This window comes from Spermophilus citellus (assembly GCF_964194105.1).
Source record: "Spermophilus citellus genome assembly, chromosome: 3".
Lineage (NCBI taxonomy): Eukaryota > Metazoa > Chordata > Mammalia > Rodentia > Sciuridae > Spermophilus > Spermophilus citellus.
The window spans coordinates 55,970,882-55,989,082 of record NC_138184.1 but is presented as its reverse complement, the minus strand read 5'-3'; the positions used below and the strand labels follow the sequence as shown (position 1 = coordinate 55,989,082).

The 18,201-nt window shown below is 46.2% G+C and overlaps 1 protein-coding gene across 6 annotated transcripts in view; it reads left to right on the top strand.

The window, feature by feature from the left end:
* CADPS (calcium dependent secretion activator) overlaps positions 1-18,201 on the top strand; it is a 479,847-nt gene that overhangs the window by 273,678 nt on the left and 187,968 nt on the right. For all 6 annotated transcript variants that reach the window (XR_014020728.1, XM_081283086.1, XM_081283087.1 and 3 more), the window contains exons 7-8: positions 3,399-3,510; positions 12,968-13,107. Coding sequence is in view for 5 of the 6 variants with exons in the window: in XM_081283086.1 (XP_081139212.1) it covers positions 3,399-3,510; positions 12,968-13,107 (252 nt within the window). In the remaining variant the exon portion in view is untranslated. The remainder of the gene's footprint in view (positions 1-3,398; positions 3,511-12,967; positions 13,108-18,201) is intronic.

Here is an 18,201-nt window from a genome sequence, read left to right as displayed (position 1 = left end):
TGTGATGAAGGCTCAAAGAGATTGATAGTCTAATTAATCACAAATAATAAACGAATAGTCACTGTCATCAGTACTGCTGATCACTAGTAAGGCTTATCACTGACAATCATGACAATAATATCAGTAAGAACTATAACTTGGGAATTAAGAGATTTGCCTTCTTCTCCAGTTCGGTCTCGATCCCCTGGAATAAAACAGACTTTGCTTTTCTCTTTAGTTTTCTCACCTGTCGTAGGGCAGCTGTCGTAATTGCATTTACCTGTGTAGTAGGAATGTCAGTATCCATCTTGCTTTATTTGCATGGGGTCCAACACTTAAGACGTGCTGGACAAACATGTATTAGATAGATGACACAAATGTAAGTGACCCCTGCTTTATTCGAGCACACAGTTAGTTTGGGAAGAGAAGGTAGCCAAAATTTGTTGGTTTCCCATCTTGTTCCGAGCCTTTACAACTACTCTGTGAACTGAGCTTATTTTATAGCTGAGGAACTTGAAGTATAGGAATGTTAATTCACTTGTCCCAGATACCCAAGTTTACATTGTAACTAAGCCAAGGTTTGAGCTAAAGATGTCCGGTCGAAAACCTTGTTATGTGACCTTAACTAGAACAGAGGTCCCCTTCTCTTAGGGACGTGCTGCAGATGCTGACAAACCATCAGTAGGAGTTTCTGTCTGTACTTGAGCCACTCTGCAGCTGGGCTTGGAACCTGTCTCTCTGTTCAGTCTCAGGCCCGCCTCTGTGTCTGCTCCCTGTTGCTCTTGTGACGGTTGTGGTTTCTAATTGGGGCACCTGGCTCCCCACAGTCTGAGGCTCGCTTGCTGACTCCCCATAGACACTTTCTGTCTTTTAGTTCAGTCAACGGAATCAACTTGGTGGAGTGCAACAGGGGGACTAGGAGTTAGGTTTCCACAGTTGACACAGGAAGAGATACAAACAACCAACAATCAGAGGGTAAGATATCAAGCTTACTAGTCGCCAAAGAAATACCATGAACAGGTAAATAATGACAAAACAGGGCAGAAGATAGGTGAGGAATGACGCCAGGGCAGGGCAGGAGGAGACCCTTTGAATAGTGCTGTCATGCCCATATGGAAAAGATAGTAACTGCTTTCCTGGAAAGGTTTTTGGAAATAGGTATCATAAGCCTTAGAAGTGTCTGTGGATGTACACAGTTCCTGCAATATCGTAAGAGCTCTGAACGTTTGTTGGTGAATGAAGAGATGTCTCCCTTCTAGGTCTGTATCCCAAGGAAATAATCAGTGATAAAATCAAAAGCTAATGTCCAACTGAATTTCAATGAAAGAACCAGGGTTAAAAAGAAAAAACTATAATGTATCCATAGGTGTGATATTATGATGTCATTTAAATAATATTTTAATAAATATTTTACAATATAGAAATTATTGTAATGAGGGGAAGTAAAAAAGTTTCATATAAAATGTAGCTCTACTCTTTCCTAGTTCTGTAAATGAATATACATTTTGCATCATTTATTCATTCAGCAAACATTTATCACATCTCCTATGTGTCAGGCACTGTGCTGAGTTCTGCGTATTCAATATGCACCAAACATATATGGTCTCTGCAGTCATAGAGCTTACAGAGTATGCACGGGTTCTGCTATTAAACTATCACACAAGTTAAGCAGACCCAATGATTGCTAGAATGTGAAATGAGAAATTGTTACAGAAAATCATGGCACTGGAAAGAGACAAATGGCCCTTGGAGATGCAGAAGAGCAAGGCTTATTCAGCTGAGCACCGCCCATTTTTATGGGGAGGGGTACCAGGGATGGAACTCAGGGGCACTTAACCACTGAGCCCCACGCCCAGCCCTATTTTGTACTTTATTTAGAGACAGGGTCTCACTGAGTTGCTTAGGGCCTTGCTTTTGCTGAGGCTGGCTTTGAACTTGTGATCCTCCTACCTCAGCCTCCCAAGCTGCTGGGATTACAGGCGTGCGACACCACACCCAGTGAGCACCACCCTTTGTTCCCAGTATCTTTTATACAGTACAGACTTCCGTGTTTCAACACTTTCTCATGCAAGGAGCCTGATCCCTCTGCCTTTCTCTGGTTCCTCCACAGCTGCTGAGCAAGTGTGATTACAGAAGCAAACTAGCAGGTTGCAGCTACTAACAGAGATAAAAAAGAAACATCTTAGGAAGGAGTTGATGCTTCAAAATGAAACAGTATGCTAAAGAGTTTCAATCTGGAACCCAATTTAGATTGACAGATACACAGACATCCAAGGTGGCATGTTGGCTGAGCCCCAGAGAGGTAGACAAGTGAAGGGTAGGGTAGAGAGAGACATTCCCAACTGAGGGAGCCACACATGTCATGGGCCTGAGGCAGCAGAATCAGAAGCCCATAAAAATAGAGTGGATGACTGGGAGGTCCTAGTGCAGGCCTGGATTGTAAACCATGTGCAGAGGCACGGGAGGCATGGAAGGGTTTGGGGCATGGGCTCAGTGCTCTTTAGCTACCACTCCCAGAAGGTCTCTCTAACTGCAGATACAGAATGAGTGAAGGTGAATTCTCTGTCAGACAATGATGGGAAAATGAAGAGGCACCCACACAGGGCCATCAGAGGCTCACGGGAGCCAAGCCCTGCACTCCATCCCATTTCCTGGTAAACCAGGCTGAGATGCAGATCCTCACACACCTGAGCAGGGACTGGCAGCTCCACATTCTTATCCTTGAACTTTCCATCCCTCTTTCAAGTTAACAGGATAGATCTCCATTCATTCCATTTGGGGTGGGGGGAAGGGGTGCTACTGGGGATAGAACCCAGGGGTGCTCTACCACTGAACTAAATCCCTAGTCCTTTTTATTTTTTATTTTAAGATAGTGTCTCATTACATGGCTGAGGCTGGCCTCTAACCTGTGCTACTCCTGCCTCAGCCTCCAGAGTCACTGGAATTACAGGCTGTGTCACCATACCCAGTCACTTGTTTCTTTTTTAAACTCATCTCCAAGTGCCAGTGGAAATGGGGCTCCCTCAACCCCAAAGTCTCATTTACAATGAGACTTTAGCTAAAGTGAAGCCTCATTTCAAAATTAAAAACTTTAGTTTCCAAGGACTAGAGATCCAGAATATGAAAGAAATTTTTAATAGATTCCCTGGAATAATGTGTAGCTGTAGCAAATACATGGGGGAAAGTTCTCACCAACTTGATTTCATGCTCATTCCAAGCGATTCCTTACCGTGCTCTGTGAAGACCCTGGAGAGTTTCTAAGCATCTGTCTTTGCCTTTGCCTAATAAGTTAACTAATGCTTTGTCTCTCTGGTAGCTTTGGGGAGGATGGCAGGAGGGTGTGGCGGCCATCCTGCATTCACTCAGCCTAAGGAAAGAAGGAAGATTCCACACTGACCTCTCTGATTCTTTGTCCACAGCTGGGGCACCCAGGGTGACTTCTCCACGACCCACGCACTGCCCGCGGTGAAGGTGAAGCTGTTCACAGAGAGCACAGGTGTCCTGGCCTTGGAGGACAAGGAGCTCGGGCGGGTAAGTGCTCCCTGTCATAAGAGGTATCCAAAAGAGCTCCACAGAATGGGCGTTACGGCGGTGTATCCAACACACAGGTTGCCAAGAAGCAGCACTGCCAAGTTCTGAGAGGCCCAGCTTTGGGGCCTAGCCTCTACTCTACATGAGCTGTGTGACCTTGGGCAGGTCCCTCAACCTCTCTGAACCTCAGGTGGTTCTCCTCTATAAACCTGAACTAACAAGAGTGTGCACTGGAGAAGTTAAGAAGGGATTCTCAACATCATTGGGCCCAGACACCCTTTATAAGCAAAAATTTGGAATACCCTTGACTATCATCATATACAATTCTCAGATTATAGTTATATACTCATTTAACAATGTTAACATTAACATAATGGAATAAAAACGGGGGAAGGGAGGGCAAATTAGTAGTAAACAAAAATTCAAAATGAAGCCAGGTGTGGTGCATACACCTGTAATCCCAGTGGCTCAGGAGGCTGAGGCAGGAGGATTGCAAGTTCAAAACCAGCCTCAGCAACTTAGTGAGGCACTAAGCAACTCAGTGAGAGCCTGGCTCTAAATAAAATACGAAAAGGGCTGGGGATGGGGCTTAGTGGCCAAGAGCCCCTGGGTTTAATTCCCAGCACTCCAAAAAAAATTTCAAAATGAAAATACTCTAGTCCTTAAGAAGCAGTAGTTTGCTTGACCCCACCTGGAGAGTCACCATGAAGGTGACAGCTACCAAGCCCACTGTGGAGTGTTGCTGAACACCAGTAAACTGATTGACTGCAGTGGTGAGCAACTCCAGGCAAAATGTCCTTCATTTCGCTGGAAAAGTGCCAAACACGCTTTGATTTGAAGTGTCGGAGGCAGAATGTAGATTGAGTTTCTTGTAAGCAGATTTTTCCATCCCTGTTCATATCTGATGGCACTATTCAAAAGTCAGGTGGGACACAGGACAGCTCCTCCTTCCAGAGGAGCATCTCACCCTTCCCTGAATGTTGAACAGGCCCCACCCATTCAATGCCAGCCCCATTTATTCTGTCAACCAAACTGTCCTCCAATGTTCTGAAACATCCCCAGGGGTGGTACCAACCCGCTTGGGAACCACTGGGATATCCTAGAGACACCTCTCTTTGCATCCCAGCTTTTGATCTGCACCGAGCAGCCACTAATACTTTCAGATGTTGGATTTGTCACTTGCTGGCTTAATTTGTTCCATCACCCCATACGGCTTCTTCCGAGTCTTCCAGAGGCATAGATGCCTTCCCTGAGTACATGCCAGTCTCTGGGGAGCCCTCTCCTAACTGCCATCTGCACCACAGCATCCCTCTGCCCACCTTCTCCAGATGAGACAGAAAGGGAGAACTCAGAAATCTTGGGAGAACTCAGAAGTCTCCCCCAGTGAATTCTAAAAGCTCCTTGGGAATAGGAACGTAAACTATTTTGTTCTCCACCCAATACCCAGTGTGCAGCAGAGAGACTTTTAATGATTTGTTTCTTTGTTTATACTTTCAATGATTTGTTTCTTTGTTATTTTGTTATTGGGCTGCCATAACAAAATACCACAGACTGGATGGCTTGACCCCGGGAGATGTAATCTCTCACAGTTTTGGAATCCAGAGCATCCTAAATCAAGAGTCAGGAATGGGCAGGTGCAGTGGCTCAAGTCTGTCATCCCAACAGCTCTGGAGGCTGAGGCAGGAGGATCGGAGGTTCAAAGCCAGCCTCAGCAACTTATCAAGCTTGTAAGCAACTCGGTGAGGCCCTGTCTCTAAATAAAATACAAAACAGGGCTGGGGGTGTGGCTCAGTGGTTGAGTGCTCCTGGGTTTAATCCCCAGCACCCCCCCCCCCAAAAAAAGAGGAAGTTCCTCTTTCTGGGAAGCATTCATTTTTCTGGATTTTAGATGGGCACCTTCTCCCTGTGTGGGAGATGGGACATATTTTCTTTTTATAAATAGGTCACAAATCCTGTCAGATTATGACCCCATCTTTATGACCTCACTGAGCTTTTTTTTTTTTTTTCCCTTTTGGCACTAGGGATTGAACCCAGGGGCACTTAACCAGTGAGCCACATCCCCAGGTTTTTTAAAAAAATATTTTATTATTTTCTTTAGAGACAGAGTCTCATTGAGTTGCGTAGGGCCTCACTAAATTGCTGAGGCTGGCTTTGAACTCTCGATCCTCCTGCCTCAGCCTCCCAAGATGCTGGGATTACAGGCGTGTACCACAGTGCCCAGCTTCATTTAGCTTTGATTACCTCTCTCCAGATACAGACATGTTGGTGGTTACATATCTTCAATATATGAAATTTAGGGGAAACGATTTAGAGTTCATTCATACTGGTTGGCTGCATAATCCCTCCTGAAGGCATCCTCTCTGCGTCTCTGGTCTATCATCTAGAGAAACGTGGGCACCCCCAGATGCACGTGGCACACACACCTGGTGGGACCAGCCAGACCTCACTTCCTGTGCTTTCCTTTTCCTTCCCTTTGTGTCTGTGATTTTTCTTTCCTTTCATCTGTAGGTTTTCCCTGGAATCATATTTCTAAAACACAGATCACAGACAGAGGCCAAACAAAAAGTAAATAAGGCTAAGAGCAAAAACAGTGTACCTCCCCAGAAAGGAGGGGACTGAAGGAAAGGGCTTAGCTGTTTCCTTTGAGCAGTGACAGGTGTTCACTTCTGTCTGTCGGGACACAGAGCAGGAGAAGCAGGCTGTCTTTGTCTTTTCCTTCTCTTTTCTCATGAAGGCAGATGTCAAAAATCACGAGACTCTCAGGATCCAGCCTATGGGTGTTGGCAGAGAGGCATGGAACTGGCCAGTACAGGGAGACTCCCCTTGGGTCCCCGGATGGGCTGCACAGAACACAGGGTGCCCAGGAAATGGTCTACAAATGCCACAATACAGGTGATACAGGCACTTTCCTGGTTCTCCATCATTTCCTCTCAGGAGAGCTTAAAGCCATGAGTTCTTCAAATTCTTTGTAGTATAGATGGGAGAACTGATTCCCGTGGGACGAAAGGGGCCCCCAGAGCCCCCAGGTCAGGGAGGGGCCTGTGCGTCCTCCATGCCCCACAGGCCAGGCTCAGCCCCTCAGGGACCCTTCACAAGTGTGCCCACCGAGGCAGGGACTTCTCCCTGGTCTCACTGGTGCAGAGAAGCACAGGACCTAGGGGGTTAAGTAGCTGACGAGGAATGGAGGCAGCTCAACTCCAGGGGACCTTCCCTACGCCACACTGACGCTCTACAGTGGTGAAGCCCTAGGCTCTGCGGTGGCCGAGGCCCCGAGCTTGCCCCAGACCACAAGGCCACTCGTTCCTGGATGATTGACACTTGCTTCACGCCTAAGAAACTTCCACCATCTTCATGGGGCTGGCCTGCCTGCCTCCTCCTGCTGGCTGGGCACACTCTGCCACCGGCATCTGAACAGGTGCTCAGATGAGCCAAGTGCTTCTCCTCCCCAGGGGCTGGCCCTCTGCCTGAAAAACTCTTCCCCACCTCCCAGGCCTTCCAAAGCCACACACGATCTCTCTGAGCAAATGCCAGTCCTCACTGCCATGGACCTTGGGCACCACGGCAGCCCTCTGCCCACATCCTCCACTGGACTGATCGCCAATGAGACTGGGAGGGAGAGCTGACCCTGCTGGACTGAGCAAGCTCCGTGGGGAGACAGCAGTGCTATCTTTTTTTTTGAGGGGTGGGGTACTAGGGATTGAACTCAGGGATACCTGACCACTGAGCCCCATCCCCAGCCCTATTTTGTATTTTATTTAGAGACAGGGTCTCACTGAGTTGCTTAGGGCCTCGCTTTGGCTGAGGCTGCTGGCTTTGAACTTACAATCCTCCTGCCTCAGCCTCTGCCTCAGCCTCCAGAGCTGCTGGGATGACAGGCGTGTGCCACCCGTGTGGCATTGCTGTCTCTTTTTAGGTGAGGTTACTCTGGGGACCCTATGGGAGAGTGCTTCTGTGTGCTGATTCTATCAAGTGGTAGCAGAACCACATTGCAAATCCAAGTGATCCATTCAACCATTTTTAGTCTGTTTCTTCTTTGCTAACTATTTTAATTGAAGAAATAATCCATGCAGATGGTTTAAAAATAATAAAAACGGATACTAGTGGAAACTAATGATCCCTGTTTTGGTCAGCTTCTTCGCTGCTGTCACTAAAGGACCCAACCAGAACAGTTTTAGAGGAGGAAAAGTTTATTTGAAGGCTCACAGTGTCTCTCAGTCCCTAGGCAGCAGACTCCATTCCTCGGGGCTCGAGGGGAGGCAGGACATCATGGAGGAAGAGTGTGGTGAAGGGAAGCAGCTCACATGGTGATCAGGAAGCAGAGAGACTCCACTCTCCAGAGACAAATAGAGACCCCAAAGCCACGCCCCCAATGCCCCCTCCTCCAGCCACACCCACCTGCCTCCAGCCACTACCCAGTTAATCCCATCAGGGGTCCATTTACTGGTTGGGTTAAGGCTCTCACCACCCAGTCATGTCTCCTCTGAACCTTCTTGCATTGTCTTACACATGAACTTTTCTGGGTCATCTCAAATACAAACCATAACAATTTCTTTCACCTTGACCAGATACCACAATGAAAATGTTTTTTGCATTGAAAATGAAAAATATTTTTTTGTAATTCCTGGCATATTCTTCCCAAAATATTCTCTGCACATACATTCATAGCATGTGTGTGTGTGTGCATTCCTCTATTTAAGAAAAGAAAGCACAACTGAAAGTTACTTTATAACTACTGCTCTATCCATCAGTTGGAACATCAGCATATTTGGAAATGAGTCCATTGAGTTCTTTTTTATAGGGCTGTATAGTATTCCACTGTGCAGATATATTTCATTCAATACATCTTCTGTTGATGAATTTTTAGATTATTTCATCTTTGGGTGCATAAAGAATGCTTTGGTGTGTAGCCTCAAATTTATTTATTTTTTCTTGCATATGCCTACAGGATAAATTTCAAAAAAAATATTTTGCTGAACACAATTTGAATTTAACAGTTACTGCCAAACTGTCCATATGCCATTTTATACCTCCACAAAAGGCATGAGAGAGTGCCTGTTTCCCCACACCCAAGCCAACACTGCAATGTTATCAAACTTTTTTTCCACAAATGTGATTGCAGGCCTGCTGTGCCTAATCATTAGTGCCGTGTGCCGAGTAAGCAGGGATAAAAGCAAACAAAAATCATTAGCCTCTCAGAGCTCACAGGGCACAGGAATAAAATCCAGAAATTTCTGTGCAGTGTGGTAAGTGGACAGAAGTCAGTCTGAGGAGCAGGGATGCCTTTCCCAGGGCATGCAAACAGGTAGGGAGAGAGATCCAGGCTCAGCTGTGGAGATCAGCCAGGTGAGGGCCCAGGGTAAAGCAGTCCCCAGCCCGTTCCACTACATGCCCAGGTGACTAGGAGAAGCTGCAGCTGGCTGGGGTGCAGCCTACTGCAGGGGGGCTGTGGTCGCCATACCAGCCACCCCACATCAAAGCCCAGCACACATGGGCCGTGGCTGAGATGACAAAGTGCTTGATTAGCAGCCTGGAATGTGCAGATGAGGTGTCTGATCTGCCCAGGGCTCCCATGCCCCCAGAAGGACCCTCATCACTCAACAGGGCTGACGCTTATACAGGGGCGGTCAAGGGTGGGGACCCAGATGCAAGAGAACCGCAGTGACCTCATCTCTCCACCCACGCTGCAGAAGAAGGCTCCCCAGGGAGTGACCACAGGGAGGGGAAGGAGGTCACTGTGGAGTGACCAGGAATAAGCGGCAGCCATTTGCATCTTAAATGGACACCATATTGCTGGTGGGACACACGCCCAGGATCCATATGGTGGGAGGCTTGTTAATGAGCTCCGGGTGCCCAGGGCACCGCTCCTGTCCTACTTTGCCAAGCGAGAAGGAGCCGAGAAGCCAGCCAAGGACCTTTCCTGCTGCCTGGCTGTGTCTCTCCCACCAGCCCTTCCCTGCCACTCACTACCTCCCAACCTGGCCACTCCTGGGCCAAACTAGCTCAGAACAGGGGGCCAGCTTCACTGGGTCCAGCAGCTCCCTCTTCCCATCTCCAAAAGTGTCAGGACTCCAGATCTAGAATGCATTGTAGGGTGACAGGTGGGCATCCTTAAGGGAAGGGAGAGTTCTTCCCAATGCCATGACACCCCGAGTTCCTCTTTCACTTCCATCATTTGTCCTATGACATATTGGCCCGGAGAGGTTTGCTAGTGCCAGTTTTGTGAACTTAGACATTTACACATAGTTGTCCAATTAACCTTCACAGAATGATCAAAAGGCCTCAAATGATCACAAGCAGAGGGTTCTGATTTGAAGGTGACACTAGTAATGCAAGTTTTAGGAAAAATAGAAAAGATGCCAGAGTCACCACCCAGATTCAGCCTGCGGGGCATGACCACGGAGGACAAGCTGTCCGTCAGGATGGTGTGACAGTATTTAGAAGACTCCCAGAACTATAGGGATTTACTCTATTGGGTTTACACCCAATGTCATTAACAATGCACCTTGCCCTAAATAGAGATGATCCCTTAAAATATAGCTCCTCATAGAACATGGCCACAATGACCAGCAATGATCACTCAGTACCCTGGGGACTGGTTCCAGGACCCCCTGCAGACACCAGAATCTTTGAATGCTCAGGTCTCTTGTGTAAAATGTGTGCTGCTTGCATATCCTCTACTTTTCATCTGCTTTAAACCATCTATTACTTATATTACCTAATTGTTCTAGTCAGCATTTTTGGTGCTCTGACTAAAGGATCTGACCAGAACAACTGTAGAGGAGGAAAGGTTTATTTGACAGCTCACAGTTTCAGGGGTCTCAGTCCACAGACAGCAGGCTCCACTCCTCGGGGCTCGAAGTGAGGCAGGACATCATGGAGGAAGAGTGTGGTGGAGGGAAGCAGCTCACATGGTGACCAGGAAGCAGAGAGAGACTCCACTCTCCAGAGACAAATAGAGACCCCAAAGCCACGCCCCCAATGCCCCCTCCTCCTGCTACACCCACCTCCTCCAGCCACCACCCAGTTAATCCCATCAGGGGTCCATTCACTGGTTGGGTTAAGGCTCTCACAAACCAATCACAAGCCCTCTCACATTGTCTCACCCGTGAGCTTTTGGGGGACACCTCACATCCACACCATAACACTAATAGATTGTAAATACTATGTAAATAGCTGTTGTTCTATTCTGTAATGTTTAGGGAAGAAAGACAAGAAAAGGTCTGTACATGTTGAGTGCAGATTTATTTCCCAAACATTTTCAATCTTTAGTTGATTGAATCCAATTTTCTTGCATCTGGGTCCCCACCCTTGACCGCCCCTGTATAAGCATCAGCCCTGTTGAGTGATGAGGGTCCTTGGAACCTAAGGATACAGAAGGCCAAGTGTACTAGAAATTAGGGATTTTTTTTTCTTGATCTCTATCCCATCATTTTAAAATTTCTACATTTGTGTCTATCTTTGATACATATGATAAGGTAGTATACGAATACAAAGTAAACAAATTTAATGTTAAATGTTGGCATCTGGGTATTGAGCTCATTGCTCAAAAAATATTTCCCTGAAGTAGAGCTTGATCAAACATCTTTGGCAGCCACTGATCTGGAACTCCAGGCCTTCTTCTGTTTCAACCACATCATAAAACACTGGGGAAACTGGAATTTTGTGTTTTGCAAGAAGTTATCAATTTTCTTTCATCATCGAGAGGGAAGTTAATGGAAAAAAGGGTCAGGCCCCAAAGAGAGATGGGTGGAAATATCACACAAAGGAAGCACGTTGCAGTGTTTCTGCCCCAGTCCCCTTCTCTGAGCCCTTATTCAGGTCACGGGGAAGGCCATGTGCACCTGTCCTCCAAGCACAGACCACGCTGGCAGGACTGAGCAAAGCTGAGGCTGGACCAGGAAGGCCAGAGAGTCCACTGCTGAGACTTCGCGTCTCTTCTACCCTCTCCACTGGGGAGAGGAGCCCAGGAAAGGAACCTGCTTTCCCTGCACCTGGGGAAAATAGATGCTTTGAAAGCAGCCCAAGCCACCTGAACAAAGCTGGGCACACTGCCATCGCAGGAGAGAGAGCCCAGTGTTTATTGTGCCCATGTTTCCTTAGCGTAGCTCTTCCAACGACTCCACTCTTCCCCGACTGCATGTTCTGCAGATTCTGTCTGGTTTCTGACAACCAGAGTTAGAAAGTGGATTGCCCAGGTTGTCCACTTCTCTCTCACCTCCAGCCTCTGAGGCAATGAGAACCGAGGTAGGACACCCAGGTCTAAGAGCCATCTCTGACATGCACCTGTGAAAAGCATTTTCCTAGAGCTGATCTCTCACCAAGCTACCTATGCCTCCTTCCATGCCAAGGCAAAGCTGGGTGGTGTGGGACAAGATTGCCAGTCCAGGTGAATGGGGCTGACTGATTTGTGACCCTTAAAAGACCCCTTTCCCTTTTCTACATCTACTTTTTTTTGGCCGGGGGTGGGGGGCAGGATTGAACCCAAGGGTGCTGAACCACTGAGCCCCATCCCCAGCCCTTTTTTATATTTTATTTAGAGACAGGGTCTCATTGAGTTGCTTAGGGCCTTTCTAAGTTGCTTAGGGCCTCACTAATTTGCTGAGGCTGACTTTGAACTCACGATCCTCCTGCCTCAGCCTCCTGAGCCTCTGTGATTACAGGTGTGCGCCACCACACCTGACTTCCTTCTCGCCATCTTAACACTTCTTATCTATTTGATAACATCCTTTCTATTTTCCTCTGCGGGTTTTGAGGAATTTCTCTTCTTGCAATAGTAAAAGATATCCTAAAGAATGGGAGGGGCTGGGGTGTGGCTCAGTGGTAGAGCACTTGCCTGGCATTTGTGAGGCACTGGGTTTGATCCCCTGCACCACATAAACAAATTAAATAAACAAAATAAAGGTATGTGTCCATCTACAACTAAAAAAATATTTAAAAAAAAAGAATAGGGGGGAGAGGGTTTAGTGGTAGAGCACTTGCCTAGCACGTGTTTGATCCTCAGCACCATATAAAAAAATAAATATATAATATTCTACAATTAAAATGCACACACACACATATGTATATATATATATAGAGAGAGAGAGAGAGAGAGAATATAGAAGGAAGAAAGGAATGGAGTACAAGTGGTCTCTAGCATGGCCTCTTTCATTCATCTATATTATTGGATGATGGTAATAACGCTGTTCTCTGATCAGGGTTTCCTTTGTGTTTTTCAACTTTGGAAAAGCAACAAAAAATCACAAAAGTCATGATCCTTACTTTTTTTTTTAACGAACTTGGTCAGGAAAAGAGAGAAGGGAGCAAGAGAATGCCCTGTCTTCAGGCCTGGCCAGCCTCTGTGAGTAGATGACACGTCACTCCACATCTCAGCAGCAAAGTCTCTGATCCACAAAAACATGCCCATCGTGATGCTTGTATTGTCCCACTAACACGTTTGTCCCTTTGTTCCCTACAGGTCATCCTCCATCCCACCCCAAACAGCCCCAAACAGTCTGAGTGGCACAAAATGACAGTCTCCAAAAACTGCCCCGATCAAGACCTCAAAATCAAACTTGCCGTCCGGATGGATAAGCCCCAAAACATGAAGCACTCTGGGTAAGTGTCTCGTCCCCATGTGGTCATGTGGGACACATGTCCACTCCTTTTCCAAGACAGAAGTCAAATGAGGGCTGGGCACGTAGTTCAGCAGGAGAGCAGGTGCAGAGCCCTGGCCGGGTACCATCCCCAGCACTGCAAAAAAATAAAAATTAAAAAAATGAACAAAACAAATACAAGACTGATCTTCAGAGAACTACATGGAAGGAAGTCGAAAACATTCATAAGAGGTTATTAAAATATTTGACTGGGAAGCCAGGTGCAGTGGCACATGCCTGTAATTCCAGCAACTCGGGAGGCTGAGGCAGGAGGATCTTGAGTTCAAAGCCAGCCTTAGCAACTTAGGCCCTAAGCAACTTAGTGAGACCCTGTCCCTAAATAGAAAATAAAATAAGAGCTGGGGATGTGGCTCAGTGGTTAAGTGCCCCTGGGTTAAATCCAAAACCAAAAAATTTGACTCTGAAAGTTACTCTGAGCTTCCTCACTTCTGATGATCTCTGTATTGGCTTTTTGGCCATCAACAGAGAATAATTTCCTTCTCTTCCTCTGAGAGGATTTCCAGTACTATTCAAACCCTGCAGGAAGCATGCGAAGGGGTCTAGTGTGGGGAGTTCTTCTGGGTCCCATGCCCCTTGTCACAGGCCTAGAGCTCATCCAGACTACAAATCACCCACTTGTGCCCCTTGGTCAGCAACTGCCCCCGTGAGCTGGGAGCAGCTGCTATAGCCATGTTGGAGGAGGTCAGTTCCCACTGGAACTTTCTGAGGGTTTGCTGCCACATAGAAATGAATGAGCAAAAAAATAATGAAAAATTGTGATTATCTTCATTATCTTAGAGGTTGTAGTGGAATGAATAACTAGGTAAGTTCAAGGAGGACAGAATAGGACAAGAATAGGTAAAATATGGTTTTATTTTACAAAGCCACTGGTGAGCAATGAATTCCTTAAAAACACAGTCAGACCCAAGGTGGCCTACATCAGGGGTGAACAGCCTAAGCTGCATGAGGAAGTGTTTATTGATGACTGGGCCTATGTTGACACGTGGCCTATTAAATAAGTTGGGAACAGTTGTGCTGTGTAGTGACCTAGGGACGTTTATCAAGTGCTCTGCAGGGGCTATTGGCCAACCAGCTATCATTCTGCTTGGCCTTTCTGGTCACCAGAAATGTCCCCTTAATTCTTTTCCTTTTTTTTTTTTTAATGAATTCTCTTAGGATAGGGCTCGAAGTGGTAAGCCCACCATGAAAACTGAGGATTATCTGTTTGTAGTGGAGGTTTGGGGAATTCAGACACCTGAGATCAAGGCCTAACCATGTATTAAAGCAAGTTGAAACAGAAGTTCATGCGGAGTCCAGGAGGGTGTGACAAGAACAGGAAGAGAACATCCCCTTGGAGGAGAGCCCACCACAGAATGCAGTCAGAGAGGAGAGAACAGGGCCCTCCCCCTAGGGCCTCCATGTTCTTGGGAGCAACCAAATCCAGAGAGGCCAGGGAAAGATAGCTACCTGCCAATCAGGGCACAGAAGGGTTCAGGTCCAGAAGACTCCAGAGAGAGCAGGGCCACGTGTAACCTGGAGAAACAGAACAGAACAGAACAGAACCCAGGCTTCAGTTTGGCCTTGGAGAATTTGCATTGAACTTCCTTGAGACCAGATTATTCCCAGAGCCTGAGATGGAATTATGTCAGGATGTGGGGGAGTGGGCCAGGCCCTGAGTACACACACAGTTGGTCCTTCCTGAGGAACTTCAGCCAGTCTTTCCTCAAATTGGCATCTCAGAAAGCTTTCTTGAGGTCAGCTCTTCTTCTCCCCTATCACACTCCTAGCATATATTCCAGAAACATTAATGGCATTTCTCCCTAACACCATTTCCCTTTCAAGAGTCAATATCCTAGTTTCAAGACAAAGGAATTGAGTATTCTGTTCACTTCCTATAGTATTCATTTCCTTCCACAACGAAAGATCCTGCAACCTTAATAAAACCTGGGTTCATAAAGACTCTGTTACAGTTTAGATATGAGGTGTCCCCCAAAAGCTCATGTGCGAAATGATGTGAGAATGTTTAGAGGCAAAATGATTAGATTGTGATCAGTGGATGAATCCCCATGAATCTCCTCACAGGGGTTAACTGGGTGGTAACTGAAGGTGGGTAGGGAGCAGCTGCAGGAGGTGGGTCATTGGGGTATATAGTTTGTCCCTGGTGAGCAAATCAGTCTCTCTCTCCCTCTCTCTCCTCCACCCACTTCCCTTCTTGAGTCATGACCTGAGCTGCTTTCCTCCACCACACCTCCCTTCAATGAACTTCTGCCTCACTTTAGTCTAAGAGCTTTGGAGTTGAGCATCCATGAGACCCAAATACACTTCCTCTCTTCTACTTGTTCTTCTCAAGTCTTCTGGTCAAAGTGATGAAAAAGCTAACTAAAACGGAGTCTGTGAACATTTGCTAAAGGAACCAGAGTATGAGTGAGCAGGAATGAATGGACAAGGAGGAAATGGCAACGGAAGAGAGAATGGTAGAAAAGAGAATAAGAAAGTGAATGAGTAGATCTGTCCTCTCAACTGCTTCTTTTTAATTTCCTTAAAAGAATCAGTACCTCACCCTGCAGCCTGGGCCCCCTGGAACACTGAACTAGGAGTTTCATAAACACTATTCTCCACAGCAACACTTGGCATGGGTATTGGTGTCCCCATTGGACAATCCCACTTCCCACATTCTCTTTCTTCACAGTTTGAAAACTGAACTAATCTATCTGGACTTCGGAATTTTTCTGTTGACTTTTTTGTAAAAATTAATAAATGTGTTTCAGGCTACCTTGTTGTTCTAAACAACTGAAAAAATATACAGCTTCCTTCTGTCAGATGCCATAACTAATTTGTCTGCTGAGGCCGCCATTTTAAAATGACCAAGAGAGCCTAAAATACCTCTGAAAGTGAGCAATGAGTTCCTTTAAAAACACAATCAGACCCAGGGTGGCCTAAATCAGGGGTGAACACCCTAAGCTGCATGAGGAATGATTCAGGGAAAAATAAAAAATGTTCATGGACAATATTTTTTTCATTTAAGCTTAAAATAGTTTTATTGAGTCCTATTATGTGGGGAAGGGTGATAAAATTATCAAAGCAACATCACAGCTTAGAAAATGAGAGGTGGGGGAATTTTTAAGAAGCATGGCTAAGATTATATATATATATATATATAATATCCACTTTAACACATAAGATGAAAATCAGAATTACTGTGAAATATTCCTCGATGAAGTGAAACAGATCCTTGAATGAACCACAGATCCATCTAGAATAACCTTATTAAAGAGAAAAATGCCAATGAGAAAAATCAACACTGTTTTTTTTTTCTTTCTTTTCTTTTTTTTTTTTTTTTTTTTTTTTTTTGGTCTTAGAACAGGGGTATCTGGGCACATTTGAGAATTAACAACTTCAAAGTGGCTTTCTAATTTTTCATCTTTTACCTCCAGATGGTGCTTTCAAGTTCCAGAAGTATCTTCACAGCCACTTTCTCATTTCATCCCTGAGACAGCCTTTACAGGAATTGGGAAAGATTGCCCCCCCCCCATCTTAAGAAAATGGCCCCTTCCTCCACCCACATGCTCAGACCCACCACCTTGGAGTCCTCTTTGACAAGTCTCATTCTTTCTCACCACACGTCTCATCCATCATCCAGTTCTGTTCGCTCCACCCTCAGGATCTTCTAGAGCTCCCCGCCCATCCCCACCTCCTTCTCTGCACTGGGCCCTGCGCCCCCTTCCCCTCTCCCCTTCACTTGAGCTGTTCCCCTGTTCCTTACTTGGCTTGCCTGCACTCTGTTTCTTACTCTGAAGCCAGGGTGGTTTAAAAAAAAATAGGAGCCTGATCCTGGCATCTGAATGCTAGGAAACCTCCCATGAGTCCCCATCTCTTTCCAAGTAAGGACCAGCACTGTTACCATGGCTACAAGGCCCCGATCGCTGACCTTGATCACCACTGCAGCCCCTGGCCTCCTTGGACCTCCCCAAAGAGGTTCCCATCAGGACCCCTGCCCTTACTGTTTCCCCTGCCTAGGATGTCCCCTTTCCTCCATTTGGACGTCCCTATGGCTCACCTGGATCTCTGCACGTCTCTGCATCTTCTCAGCATGTCCCCTTGGCCCCCTGGGTCATGTGTCCCCTCTCTCCCGCCCTTTCTTCCTTTGCTTTTAGCAGCACTCCTGTCCTATCCTACCCTACCCTATCCCATGTGTTTCTTTGTTCACTAGTTTATTGTCTTTCATCCTTACTAGGCTGTGAGTTCCTTGTTGGAAGGGACACTTGTCTCCTTTGGTTGCAATACCTCGTACAGGGTTTGATATCTTGCAAAACTGACTATTGATTGCATAGAAAAATAAGTGAATGAATGAATCCTCCACTTGACAGATAGAGAAACAGAGGGATAACATGGAACAGGACTCACCCAGGTGAGAGTGAGCCTCAGTCCTGGGTCTACGTTTGTTTACTCCTCTCAGTTCCATCTTAACCAAGGACTAAAACACAGTGTTCCACGTGGCTCTGCTTTGGATTCATTCAAGGAACCACAGTACACCACCCAAGAGTCAGTCACAGATATTCTGATTTTCCATCTACGTGCTAGCAAGCCTCAAAGGAGACAGAGTTTAGAGCCCTCCATCATTAAGATCCCCCTTTCCTCTTCTGTTTTCCTAACTGTGCCTCTGCTCTAGGATTCTTTGTCCTTCAAAACCATCCCAGTCCTTTGTCCTCCCCGTGATCTCCAGGACACCAGGACTGCTGGCAACAGACACTCAAACCAGACTGCCTAGATTTTCGGGATTTGATTTTATCTCCCTGGTTAACTTCCTAACTCTAAATGCCATACCAAGTGGTTTGACCTTGTTGTTCACACATTCTATATTCTTCCTGGTTTTCTAGCAATTCTTGAGAGAAGGCTATCAAAATCTCTGAGTGTGATTGTGGATTCTTGGTTTTTTTTCCTTCTGACCACTCTGTTCATTTTTGTTCCGTGCATTTTGGAGCTTGGCTATTTGATGCCTAAGCATTTAAATGATTATTTCTTCTTGATGAATTGACCTCTTTATCATTATGAAATG